The sequence below is a fragment of the Papaver somniferum genome, unplaced genomic scaffold, assembly GCF_003573695.1.
Source record: "Papaver somniferum cultivar HN1 unplaced genomic scaffold, ASM357369v1 unplaced-scaffold_15, whole genome shotgun sequence".
Taxonomy (NCBI): Eukaryota; Viridiplantae; Streptophyta; class Magnoliopsida; order Ranunculales; family Papaveraceae; genus Papaver; species Papaver somniferum.
Window position 1 is genome coordinate 2,656,732 of NW_020624376.1, and position 14,343 is coordinate 2,671,074.

Genomic DNA, 14,343 nt, shown 5'->3' on the forward strand with positions numbered 1-14,343 from the left:
AGCACAGCTGATCACAAGTGAAGTAACTCAAATGGCATTTCATTAATCCTAAGGCAGTTAAAGCATTTCAAGACAATACATACACATTTACTATCCTAGCATATGATCAGGAGCTTCCTCTAAGCCCTAGCAAAAGAATTAGAACATGAAGCTTATAATCAAATGTCAACACATACACACATGCTCCACATGATAACAGCACACTTCACAGTTAATTTTTGCATAACACACATTCCACATGAACTGTCACAAGTAACTGATATTGAAATAAAATGAAAACTAACATTGTCACTGGCTAGCCCAGAGATGTTACAGTGTCACCCCACAATACATATTTATACCCCCCAAATCCCTAAATTATACAATTAGGGTTTATAGAAAAATCCCTAAATTTCAACAGTGAAATTACTCACCTAATCTTCAAATTGACGTCGACCCATCCTTCCTCTGACTCTCCTGCTCCATTCCCACGCGCCAATTGCTACTCTAGACTCGCCTAATCGATTGATTTTTCTTCTAGGGTTTCAGAGAAAGGGTGAGAAGAAAAATCAATCAAATAGGGGCTAGAAAAGGGGGGTGATGATAGAGTGATGGGTTGTGGTTGTTGTGGGGAGTTGGTGGTGATGATGGTGGTGTCAGGGAGTGGTGGTGATGATGGTGGTGCGGCAGGGAAGGAGGTGGTTCTGCAGAGGGGGGGGGGGGTGATGGTGGAGATGGGTGCGATAGAATGGGAGAAGGGTCTGTTTGGTTGGGGTGTAGGTGCTCGGTCACTAGGGTGTGAGGCGGGTCCATCAAGAGATGATGTTTCGTGACGCTGAGCCGTGGGATAGGGAGATGAAAGATCAATCGGACGGTGAGATGAAGTGAAGCTTGTAGCGACCGCTGGATTATATAATACAACAAAATCAACGACGCCAGATGGAGTTAGGTGTTGTAGTGTTAGGCGGAGATATCAAACGTTGATGAACAACAAGGGAGCGACCGTTGGATTCAACTACCATCTAATCTGAAGGCTTGGAATTTCAGCGCTGTGGTGCTTGGCAGAGACTTCAGATTTTGATGCTCTATGAAGGAGCGACCGTCGGATGCTTCTGAGAACTGATCTGATGGCTGAGAACGGAGGCGCTTTTGTGTGTAGAAAATGAGGTTGTGCGCACCATTCTTCGCGGCTTCCTTGCGTAATTTCTCCCGACTTTTCACTACTTTTCTGCTCTTTTCACTCCGCGACTCATCCGAACTTTATTTATTACCTAAAAATGCAAAATTAATTAATAAAAATATTTATTCTTGAAAATAATGAAAATACAGAATATGGGATAAAATGTAGAATTAATGCACAAAAGATGAGTTAAAATGCCAACAAAAAGGGATAAATATATACAATATTTGGCACTCATCATGGAACTGCAATTATAGTGAAATGATATGAAACTGGTTAGAAGGAATTTCCTGCTTTAGAAATCCTAGATCTTTTGAAGAAATCTTTAACTCTGCAAAGCATAGAAGCCCTGCAGTGAAATAAATATGGAGAACAACTGCTTTCATAACTCTCAAAGAATTGTGGTTCCAAAGAAACATGTGTGTGTATGATGAAGAAATTTTCAATGAACACAACATAAAAACAAGAATAATGAATTTACTGCAGAGAATGAAGTAAGAATGAAGAATAATATGTGGAATACAGCATATGATCTTCAAATCTTAAAATTTTGGAATGAAATGCAGAAAGACAAAACCTTTTGTTGTTCAAGAAATTTTTTTCAAACTGCCACAGAGTAATCAACTTCTTTTATGTTGTGATGGGGCTTCAAGGGGGAATCCAGAGATTTCAGGCTATGGCTTTATAGCCAGAAATGATGTAGGAGATTGTGTAATAGCCATAGCATATGGACTGGGGATTGTAACAAATTTCTTTGCAGAGATCATGGCAGTCTTATGTGCTGGTGAGTGGGCAATACAAAATGGTTTTAGAAGTCTTTTCTTCGGATCAGATTCAAAAGCAACAATAGCAGCTTTTAAAAGCTCTAAAGTTCCATGGTTTGCAATATCCAAATGGGAGAAAATCTTTCACAGTGTCATGGAATGGGACTTCATACACAGCTACAGGGAAGTAAATTTTCCAGCTGATGACTTGGCTAAAAGGGGTGCAAGTCTGCAGAGTGATGAACAACAAATACATACCAGTAAACCTTCATTCCTTGTGAACTTAGAAAATGAAAAGAAAAAATATTATAGGTTTGGATAAAATAGATCAGAGAATTTTTGTAACTTTGTTTATTCTCTTGTTGAACTGTTTTGAAACTATTTTGTATTCTTCGGATATTTTTGATTATCAATAAAATTTATTATTAAGCCAAAAAAAATAAAAAGAAACTATTGTGGGGCTTTAGAAAAGAACTTGACACGGTCGAGGTGTGAACATTAGAAGGTCCTAAATTCCTAACCTAATTATGTATTTGGTAGAACAATAATAATTCAATCACTATTAATATATTCCTTCCGTTTCTAAAAGACAGGAAGGTTTGTGTCTAAATTTATATCTTTTAGAGAAGGAGGTAGTATTCAATAAACAAATAATTACATCTGATGATAATATTCTCTTTTACTAGAATACAAAAACCAATCTGTGCTTTGTTTTTTTTTATTCACTTTATTTAGAAATTAATATTCAATTAACAATAAAAAAATTTAAATGATACAGGCAAAGCCAGACCAAACCGTCAGACCCAAATCTGCTACCTGATCTTAATGCCGGCCTAATTCGCCAACTCGATTAATATACTACTACGAACACTTAATCCCACAATCCGACAACCGGAGAGGGAACTAGGATTGAACCATCATATAAAAACCGACCAACGGTGCCGTAATAAATAAATTTAAATTAATTTAATTTAATCTTATATTCTCTTAAAATTTTGCTCCATCAATTTATCTTAGTGTTCCTCGACGTAATCTTCCTTGTAATTACTTAATTGCATCACTTATTTTTCTTCTTCTGATCGATAATGAAAAAATGATTATTGCATCATTTTTCTTCTTCATAATCCCGGTTGTTGTAAGGACTGAATGCCTCTAAGAACCAATTCTTCTTCCTCCATGATTTCAATCCCATTTCCTCACATATTTCATCAGTGTGGTTGATGCTAAACGTCGAAATACAAGGTTTCTTCTTGTAAAACCGAGTTGATCTCTTTGACACTTCGATCTCTTTCGATATTTGTTCGCGCATGTTTTGGATCGTTGGAAGCTTGAAATGACCATCCATAGCTCGCGATAACCATTTGCAACGGATCTCTGAAGAATGTAGGTTTGATACACTTTCTGTATATCCAACAAAAGCCACCCCGGGGATTAATGGATGGATTGTACCCCTGTAGAGTGGCATGATGCCTGTAGAGTCCTCTAACAAGCTTCTAAAGGGTTCAGGAAATAATGACTTAAGCTTCCCCTTGCCGTCAAAACCGGTTGCAAGAACAACAACATCTGCTTCCAGCTTTGTTTTGTCCTCTAATTCAATCCCACCACTCCAAAAACTCCATTTTGGACTCTTTTTAAACAAGATTCTTCCTTCATCAGCCTGTTCGAAGAAGTTTTCTGGCAAGATAGCCATTTGACAGGACGCGTAGTCTTCCTCGAACGGGTGACTTGGTTTCAACCCGTATTTGGCTAGAGGTAGTTTCCATTCCAAGTAGGATTCGATGAATTTCGATACTCCTTTTCTCTGTTCATTTGTTCAAACAAAAACCATATTAATACACTACACGGGACCGTAACGATTGTAAACAAGACATTTTTAAGGATGATCAGAATTACGTACCATTGGAGATGCAAAGAGGCAAAACAGATCTTTCAATAGGCTTTGATTTGGTCTTTCATGGAGAAACTGTGAGAATCTTGTTGAATAGAACAAGAAAAATGGTAGCCCCCAAATCGAATAAGAAGGGACTGTCCAATGCAGGGTCCTTATCACCATGGTGCATGGTTTTCCATCTGGTCCTGTATATCCAATGCAAATGAAAATTAATGAGACAATATTAACCAATTGATTAACCTCCAACTGGCAGATATTACTGCAGTGCAGTGGTAAAATCCTGATTCTCATACATTAATACATTAGGTGTTCAAATTTCTATAATTCAGGTGCCCATGACCAATTCAAATTTATTTATTTTCCAAATATATATTAGTCAAGTTGAACTTAACAAAATTTATTTCCTCTGTTTGACCCTGGACCAAGACCATTAATCAAGTTAATTCATACGACTTCTGTTGACTAATTAGTATACTTTGTTGGTAACAAGAAAATTAATTAATCAACCTAATTATTAAGTAGAAGATACACTAAGCTGCATATTATATATGAACACTTTGACCTCTACCTACAAAACAAACTATATTCAGTTGTTAATAAAATAAAATAAAAAGACCGCGGCTTAATTAGAGATTCTGTAAACACGGTTGATTAAGACGTCGTCTGATTAACAGAATCGAACGTACCTTGATTAGCCTCAGCACATTCATTGGCTAAGTCTATAGCTGATTTTTTGTAACCAATGACTACAACTTTTTTCCCTTGAAGTAATTCAGTTGTTTCATCCTTGTTAAGTTTGCAATAGTCAAGTGTATGCAAAACTTTTCCATTGAAATCCTCCTGACCTTTGTTTTTCGGGAACTCTGGGATTTTTGGTACGTCGCCGTATTTGCCAATACATACCACCAGAAACTCAAATGAATACCACTGTAAATCATATAGAAGCCAAGAACAAACAGAATTAGTATTTGCATTTGTCAGGGATTAAAATCTCGAAATTAGAGTGTGTTTGGACATAGGGGAAAGAATGACAATTACCTCAATGGTCTCAGAGTATTTGGACTTGACAGCAACTTCCCAGAGTGGTTTACCAGGGCATAGAGTCGACACATCGTCCTCTGCCAACAAATCCGTAGTCATGGTATCTCGGCCGCCAACATATCGTAATTCAACTACCTTTGTGTTGAATTCGACGTACTTCAACACATCGAAATGCTTAGCATAATTGTAGACGTAATCCACAATCTCAGTGCTAGAAGGAAAGTTGTGATTATCTCTTTCAGGCCATGGGTAATCCGAGAACTCGTAATCATACCTCGGTGTTTGAAGTTTTGTTGATCTATACGAGCAGTGTTGCCAAACACCACCGAGAGAATCCGAACCCTCAAAAACAATCGGGTTATAACGCTTAAGTTGTTTTGCTGCTGCAATACCACTTATACCCGCACCAATAATTCCTACTCTCGAAACTCGACGTGTGGTGCTGGTGTTCTTCTGCATGTTTTCGGCCATGATAATTAGGTTTCCAAGAAACTTTGGGTACGTATGTAGGACGAGTTAACGGTTTTTGGTGGACGAAAAGCAGAACAATTTGATGAGAAACAATGAGAATTTTGGTTTGTTTTTGGAAGATGGAAATGGGTTTGTAAAGTAGGGAGAAACGGGTGCTGAGGTTAAGAGTTTGAGACGCTAACTAAAATTTTGATAGAGCTAAGAGACTGTTGGTTTGGGATGAGATTGGAGAGATGCGTGATGGGGTATTTATAGTAGAGAGCCTGTGGACTTGATAGTTTTTTTCTAAGTTTTAGTCGAATTAATAATATGAGGAAGGGTTTTTTCAAGGTAGTATCTAGTGTCAATCTCTCCATAGGTATAGAGAGAGTTCATCACAAGAATAAGTAAAAACTTGGACCATTTTAATTAATTGTTGAGTGTATTGTATTTTATTCACAATATTCTCCATTTGGATGTTTGTAAATTTAACTTGGTTTTTTTTCCATTTTCTTTTCGAAGAGAGTTTGATTTCTACTATTTCTTTCTTACGAGACGTACTATTAGCATAACCATTGACTACTATTAGTAGAAGAGAATTCCATCGTGAGAAAATGATACAATAAATTCTGAGATTTTGTGAAAATATGGTTGAAAGGACTTTTTCGGTTCTGTAAGAAAGACTAAAATTTTGTGATCATTTGAATTTGCGAGTTTTGTGAAATTATGCGTCTAATGTAATATATCTGTCTTACTTCTCGCAAGAGATAAATGGATATTGCTTTAACCATTTCGTTTAAAAGGAATAATATTTTTCGTGGAATAAAATTCTTTAATCATGTATAACTACACTAATTAAATCTTTTCATGTGACTAAGAGATGAATCAGCTGTTAATGATTTTTTTATTATTGTGACTGGAAATTGTCAGTGAGGTCTCCACACTCCACAGTGACAAACATGGACTCTAGCACATGAAATCTTCTCAGGTTTTTCAATGAATTCATTTGTTTATTGATTTCAAGAAATAATTGGCTCTTTCAGTCCCTCAGTTCATACTTCAATATAGTTAAAAGACAGTTATAATCTATATTTGATTAGTGATACTCGCAATGTCTGATCACTAGTCTAATTATTCAAACTAATAAATATAAAATCATGGTTTACTTAGAAGTGTCTTATCAGGTCAACAGCAACTGATCAGTGGCTTACAAGCGGGCACGCCAAGGATTTTAGCATGCCCGCGTTAATTTTTCTTGTCAAGTTGCAGGAGTTTTATATTAACGAATTTCATGAATAGGGAATATATTTCTATCAAGACGATATCGTACGGCCAAAAATTTTAAACTCAAATAAGACAGAATAATTTTTACGGAAATGGGTCATTTGTACGAAATATTTTAAAACATAGTTGAAATGGACGAGTAAAAATTAGTATGGGTGAAATGGTCAAAAAAAATTTAGCAAGGATGAAACTGGATTCATCGCGGATTAAACCTAAAAAATAGCAAGGATGAAACTGGATGCATCCTGATATAAATTAAAAATAAGAAAAAATATTTGAAATTTGGTGGGATGAAACTGGTTACATCCTGGCTATTTTTATATTTTTGTCCATTTGAACAGTATCTTTTTAATTTTTGGTCATTTAAACAGTATCAAAATGTACAAGTCTTTTTACCCAGAAATTGTTAATTTTGATATTTTTAACCAATTTTATGATAATTTTAACATTCTATTAAAGAGTAAGAGCCCTCTACACTACAATATATGAGTCAGGTGACCACAATATATGGGTCAGATTCAGAAGGCTAATCGATACATGAACATAAATTCTCGATACATGAACATAAATTCTATATTGAACTGCATTGGTTTATGGCTACTTCCCTTGTTGCGGATTAGTTTCACTTGATAATGAATCAATCACTTTGACCACCCAAAGAACTGTTGATTCTACCAATCCAACTAACCAAGTACGCGGTTCTTGTTGTCAGAGTACAACAGTATGTAGCACGAGCATTTAAATTATTAGAACGGTTTTGGACCATAATGTGATTATTTAATTAAAATATACTCAACTGCATTCTATTAAAAATTGATTAAACGAAATAATGATATAACATAATGAAATAATGATATTATATGTTCAAATTTTGCTGCCTATAAATAAAATCAATTATCTTGATTAATGAGTGGCTACTATCTTCCTAGCAAATTTAACAATGTTATATTAGAAAAGTAAAAACCCATTTTTTGTTGGATGGAAAAATATATATCTTAGTCTCAGTTAAAGCCAAGAAGGGGCTGTAACAGTTATACACTACATAAGATGATAATTTCACTCAAATTATTTATTTTTTCAATTTTAAAATTATTAGTTTATTAGGATTTTATCGGAAGATATTTTTATATTTTTTTTCCAGTCAAAAAGGCCCAATGCTAAATGTAAAAAATGAAACAAAATAAATAAATAAGAACCCCAGCATTAAGAATTTTGTTTTGCATGGAGTTTGGATTATCTGCATGTTGACATTTATAAATAAGCATTTGGAATTGGATAGGATGGTTCATAAGGTCAACAGTAAAACCTCGATGACAAAAAAAAAACTATGTGGAAAAGTATCGGACTAATGTGGTAAACGTACAGTACCAGTGTACCACCACGTTTGATTCTGTGTTCGTGCTGCATGGTTGATGTTGCGAAAAGTAGTATTCAACAACTTAATTTTTCTCCAATTTGTCCACTCTGGGAGCTTTCCTGTTTTTGTTTTTCCCATGAATTCTTGTAGTTGAATTCTTTTCTTATGATTTTGTCCTTTAGCTTGTTCCTTCAAATCATTGAAGTTACCAAGAAACTTATCTGAACACATCATTCCATGGACTAAGATCAACCACAGTCACCACTAAATTTGGGGACTATTCCCAAATTTGGTCTGAAAGCGTAGCGCAGTGGGACGGACCATAGATATATTTAGTCTGGAAAGCTAGGGTTTGAGACTAAATGTATTCGTCAACTCAGACTAAATCAACATATAGTGGGACGTAAGTATTGAGAGCGCGTGTGTTTAGGCGAGAGTATAGTGACCGTTTCATTTTGGGCGTGAGTATTATTAACGTACGAGAGTTGAACGGAGATAAAATAAGCGTCTGAATGACGCGCACTTATAAAATCCGTCCGGAAATATATATGCAATACATTGTGAGGCGCTAATATAATGTTCGCCTGGTGTGGGGCGATGTTTTAATGTTCGCCTGGTGTAAATCACACCCCACTACATGAAGCTAATAAGTCCACCCCTCAACAGGCGTGCTTTCTATCTCCGTGTCGCATCTGGCGTGGGTAATAAATACACCTCACATTAAGCGACCACAATACCTACGTCCCATTCACATGGATACAATACATACGCCTCACCATCGAGCGTCCATATTATGTGCGTCCAGTTTCAAGCGTTGTTTTAAGATCCTCAATACTAAATTTTAGTCGTTTGCCATTGCGGTTCACCTCAAAAAAAAGCCAAATCTTTTTAGTTTTTAGTACGGTATTTGGTCTTTAGTCCCTTTCATGACTGTGGTTGCTCTAAGGAGTCCAATTATGTGCATACCCCTTCAAAGAGTAAGGAATACTCACATTGTATTGTTAAATTTAGGTAGGACATAATTTTATAGTCATATATAAATGAGTTCGTTGATTGTAATTCCCAAAACTATATTAAGAAGATGAGATTGAAATGTCAACTTCCCTGTAGATATTTTGTTAGATAATGTGTACAACATCATACTCCAAAAATAAATCGAGCATTTGGCCTAATAAAAGTAAGTTTATTTATTTTTGATGTAACACTGCTGGGTAAATTTTTATGAACAGACCGAGCCAGCTGAACTAGTTCCAATGCTGATCCAACCACCATCTCCAGCTGCGAAGTCCAATACTAACTCTATCTTCCATATCGTGGAAAATAGGAAAATCCAACACTCCTGAAATCAATCAGTCTCTATTATTCTTTTGTTTTACTTGTTAAAATGACTACTCATACGCAAGAATAAAACATGCAAAACACTAATATTCCTTTCAAAGCTATAAATTCGATCATGCATGGACTTAAATCTTTTATTTCTAGATAACGTCTAGATTAGACAAATGGATAACGAATTATGGAAGCAACCTAGAAATGAAAATGAAGCTTCGGTAAATCCTGACTTATGAATACATTCTAACTAGTTCAAACATTCCTTAGTTTTTCTTAAGATTTGAGATAAAAAGAACTTCTTATTCTTCCTTGTAAAAATTGATTTAGACCGATTCAATTCCAAGAGACATACAACAGACAGTGCAGGAAAAATTCCAAGTCCGGTTAAAATGCATGGAAATTAATCTCCATGGTGCATGTATTCTCATCTAGTCTTTTTGCTTAAGTTGAACTTGAACTAAAGTTTTCCAATTTCTTTCTTACCAAAGAGAGAAAGAAAATGTCACTCAACATACTCGATCTTCTAGAGAGATGCAAATGAAATTGTTAGATAAGAGAATTTCATATTGTGATATTATGTACGACTTACTAAATTTCTACTAATCTTCCTTTTCAGCTTACTTGAATGAATCTTGATACTTACTCGTTGTTTGACAATGAATACATGCAACATGTCACCAACCCACACCACACTCACATAATTAATTAACGAAAATGGATCATTTGTCCAAATATTTTTAAATCACGGTTCAAATGGACGAGTAAAAAAATAGTTTGGATGAAATGATCAAAAAGAAAAAATAGTAGCTTAAATTTAAAAAAATAGCAAGGATGAAACAGGATACATCCTGTGTAAATTAAAAATAAGAAAAATATTTGAAAATGGACACGATGAAACTGGTTACATCCTGCCTATTTTTACATTTTTGTCCATTTAAACAGTATCAAAATCTAACCGTCCATTTCACCTAAAAATTGTTGATTTTGGTCTTTTTAACCAATTTTATGATTAATTAAGCACCAGGGTAATTTTGCTGTACAGTGGTGTACGTTGGAATTTGTTGGTGTAGATGCATGTCCACTTGTTAAACTTCAAAGTACAGGTGTGGAATTGAAGGAAAAATTGTTGGTGTAGATGCATGTCTACTTGTTGAAATTCAAAGTACAGGTGTGGAGTTGAAGGAAAAATTGTTGGTGTAGCTGCATGTACACCTGTTAAACTTCAACGTACAGATGTGAAGTGGGGAAGGAAAAATAACGGTTACAATGTTGGATCCATGTCTTCCTCGAGAAAGTGTGGTGTGGACGTCTTGAAAAAGTCCCATAGGGCCACTCTGCTTGCAATAATATGTTGCACATGGCAAATGGTGGAAGGGGAAAATAGGGGAGACCCAAAAAGAAAAATATTCTGGTTTTTGGACTCACAATTAATTTTATATACCGTGACACCCATAATTATATGAAATTATTATATGAATCGATATATAACTGGTTATGCATACTATCTTTTCAGTCATAACTCGTTAAGCAGCATAATTTTTCAGGGGTATAATTGGCAGCGCAACTTGGACATAACATATCTAAAAATCCGCGCCTTAGAATTTTACAAATTTTATATCGTTGGAAATCTTTTTAAAAGAGCTACGCAACGAGTACAAACAAGAATATCAAATTTTTGTTTTTAATGAAAAAATCGGAGGTGATCCTCTTTTTAGGGAATTTTTTGAAAACTTGATACCTAACCATTATGCAGTCACCAAAAACGATGCATAACACATTCTGCAGACACATAAGAATTATGCAACCATTTTTTCGACTGCATAACAAGTTATGTATCTGCATAACAAAGTTATGCATCTATAACAAGTTATGTAACCATTGTTTTGGTTGATTTTAGCCGGACATATAAAAAATTGATGCATAATGCAGTATGCATCCATATTTACGGATGCATATCAGGTTATGCATCTATTTTCTCGATGCATAATGCACTATGTAGCCATATTTTCGGACGCAAACAGGTTATGCAGGTTTTCTGGACTGCATAACAAGTTATGCAACAATTTTGTAGATGCATAACAGGTTATGCATCCATTTTCACGAATGCATAACATGTTATGCAGACAGTTTCTCGACTGAATGACATGTTATGCAGTCATAACCACATCATCATCTTCTTTCATGTTTCATTAACTCCCACGCAAACCATTATCTTTCAGTTATTCGGGGGCTCTTGGTCAAAATCATGTATTTACACCATCATCTTCTTTCATGTATTTACACCATCATCTGCAATTAAACCTTCTTCACAACTCATCCAGTATTGCTTAATCCAACTCAATTCACGGCTGAGAGTTTCATAAAAATCTGAAATTCATTTCAAAATCTTCATTGAAAACAAGTTTTGATCATAATCTATGATGACCAAACCGTGTTCTACAAACCCATTTAGGGATTGCTGCTACCATTAATAACAGTGGTGAATTTAAATTGTAATGAAGAGAATCGGTAGTAAGAGGGTTCGTCGTTAATTCGAAGAAGAAGACGATTTGGTGTTGTTGTTGAGATCAATCGAATTTAGGCATGAATTTGTTCTCGAAATCAATCAAATCTCTCCCTTTTTCTGAGATCTAGGTATAGTGGAGAAGAAGAAGAAGAAAGAAGAAGAAGAAGAAAAAGAAGAAGAAAAAAGACATAAACAAAATTTTATATATTTTGGGTTTGAGATTAATTTTCTTCCAGAATTCGGGTGCGCGCCTGTAGTTTTGGGAGCGGGGTTTCACCGTAGAAACATCAGGAAGAATGGGTCTCCCTGTAGTTTTGACATGGTGGAAATGGGTCTTATTAAAGTGATCATCTTCGTAGGGAATTCAAAGAGCCCATTTATATATTTAGTTATTAATCGTAAGACCAAGTGGTGCAGAACGGGCCGGCCCAGCCAAACACATGACGTGAAAAAGCGAGCCGTCGTACTACGTGCTGTGCTAGCGTGTAGTGCCTGAGGTAGATTAAGGTGTGCCGCGTTGTTTCATTTTAAAGGGCGTTCTTTGAAGTGTTGTGCTGTTTCTGATACATTTATTTTATACTTTTCAAAATAATTGTTTTCAACATATTTATTCTTATCGAAATGATCATAATAAAGATAAAATGTCAAAAAATTGCTAGAATAAAATTTCTTTGTGAAATATACAAAATAATGTTTGTATAATACCGTATTGTGTAATGTTTGATGTGCTTTATTAGCGTTTTATGTCACGTGTTTATCCGTGCCATGTGTTCTGCTGTGCCACAATGCTGAATAGTCTGTCCCAACATAATACATTAGCTAACGTGTTGTGGCGTGCCGGACTAACTTAATATTGGGTTGGGTTGTGCTTGTGCTAGCACAACCCAATTTACACCTTTAAAATTATGGCCTTGTGTATTTGACGCTTTTGAAGAAACTGACAAGGTATTCTCGAAAAAATTCCTAGTATATAAAATTCTACCCATAATCGATTAGTTGTTTTCCGATTCTTAATCGATTATGTAAAATCGACGAGGTAATTTTATCAATGTTGCCAGATTCTGGATTATAGAGTTAAATTTTTTACCGTATATTCAAGTTAGTTTTTTGATTATGTACATACCCGTTCAACGAACAGGTCCCCACTAGAAAACCTTTTATTATGTTATTATAGATGGTGTAGTTCGGACAATCCTAAATAAGAACAAGCATCCCAAAAACAGAGTGAGGGACGGGTAAAATAATTCGATTCGGTGCCATAGACCCCCATCCAGTTCATATATAATGGATGCTAAACTTTCCTACATATCTAGTCCGTCGGTCGCAAATTGACAATAACAAACGCGTAAAATCCTTGAAATATTCTTTAAGGAAATAGATAAACAAAAAACTAATTTAGTTTTACAACTTAAGACCAAAGTAATTAATACCGTGTATTGATATTATATCGACCGGGAATGATATACTCGTACAAAGATTATATCTATTTTTATCGGTGATACATTATTAAAACTAGACTTTTGAATATTTATAAATGTTTAAATCTAAAAGTTCTGGTGCCATATAATGCATGAATATATACTCAATATCAAAAGCTTCACAATACAAATTCAATCACATTCCACCATCGTATTAAGGAAAATGAAATATTTGAAATTTTCTTTATCGAATCGGATTGAGTTTTCAAGGGTATAAAGGAAGAATATTACTCTGAGGAAGGGGTTCGTTTATAAATTTTCATACCTAAATAATTTATTATATCAAATTACCTTGTCGACATTATTATTCTATAGGTGAACCGGATATATCGTTTTGTATCGGCCGATATGAGCGTTTTTGTCGTTCAATCCTTGTATCCACGATAATTTAGATATATTACAGTTTTTTTCTCATACACGATATAAACCGATAATACTGACCTTTACAACCGTTATTGACTACCTTGATCAAGACGTTACAATATATAGAATTATAATTATCACAAGATGACAATGATAAAATTTAATTATAACAAGATCCATGAAATGTTATGAGACCTCCAAAATAAAAGAATACCCCATTACATTTTCAAAATTTCTAGATTTACCACTAAAACTTGCGGGTCCAAGTATCTAATGGATTTTCCGTAAGGTCTGGCCATCCAGTATTTTTAAAAATATTAAGATTGCACCTTGTCCAACCCACTCATGAACAGGTTGGATGTCTACACACCAAAACGCAGATGAGTCGTGTCTCTAACAAATAGTTTTTTGTTTTGTTTTGTTTAAAACACATTAGATTCGGCTGACAAGTTATCAATCCAACTTCTGGGTATTCTTCATGAAGAACAATGTACAAATTGGGCTGATAACTTATCATCCGAACCTATGTATGTTTCAGATTCAGCTGACAAGTTATCAATTGAACTAAACTTTGTAACTTAGGTCCAGCTGTTTCGAGAGACAAAAAGGACAACCAAACTTAATGTTATTTTCATAAATTGAAGTTCAATTATCATTTTCTTGTTTAATGATCAGTCGAACTAACGATCTGCACCTTAATATTGAGATATAAAAAAGC

At 35.0% G+C, this 14,343-nt stretch overlaps 1 protein-coding gene across 1 annotated transcript; it reads right to left on the reverse strand.

Annotated features, from left to right (window-relative positions):
* Window positions 1-3,028: 3,028 nt before the first annotated feature.
* Window positions 3,029-9,809, reverse strand: LOC113335604 (probable flavin-containing monooxygenase 1; the record flags this gene model as incomplete). Its single annotated transcript, XM_026581627.1, has 5 exons — window positions 3,029-3,724; window positions 3,821-3,999; window positions 4,501-4,741; window positions 4,853-5,283; window positions 9,785-9,809. Coding segments are annotated over 5 exons (1,572 nt in total), but the record flags the coding sequence as incomplete, so codon positions are not given.
* Between the last annotated feature and the right edge of the window lie 4,534 nt (window positions 9,810-14,343).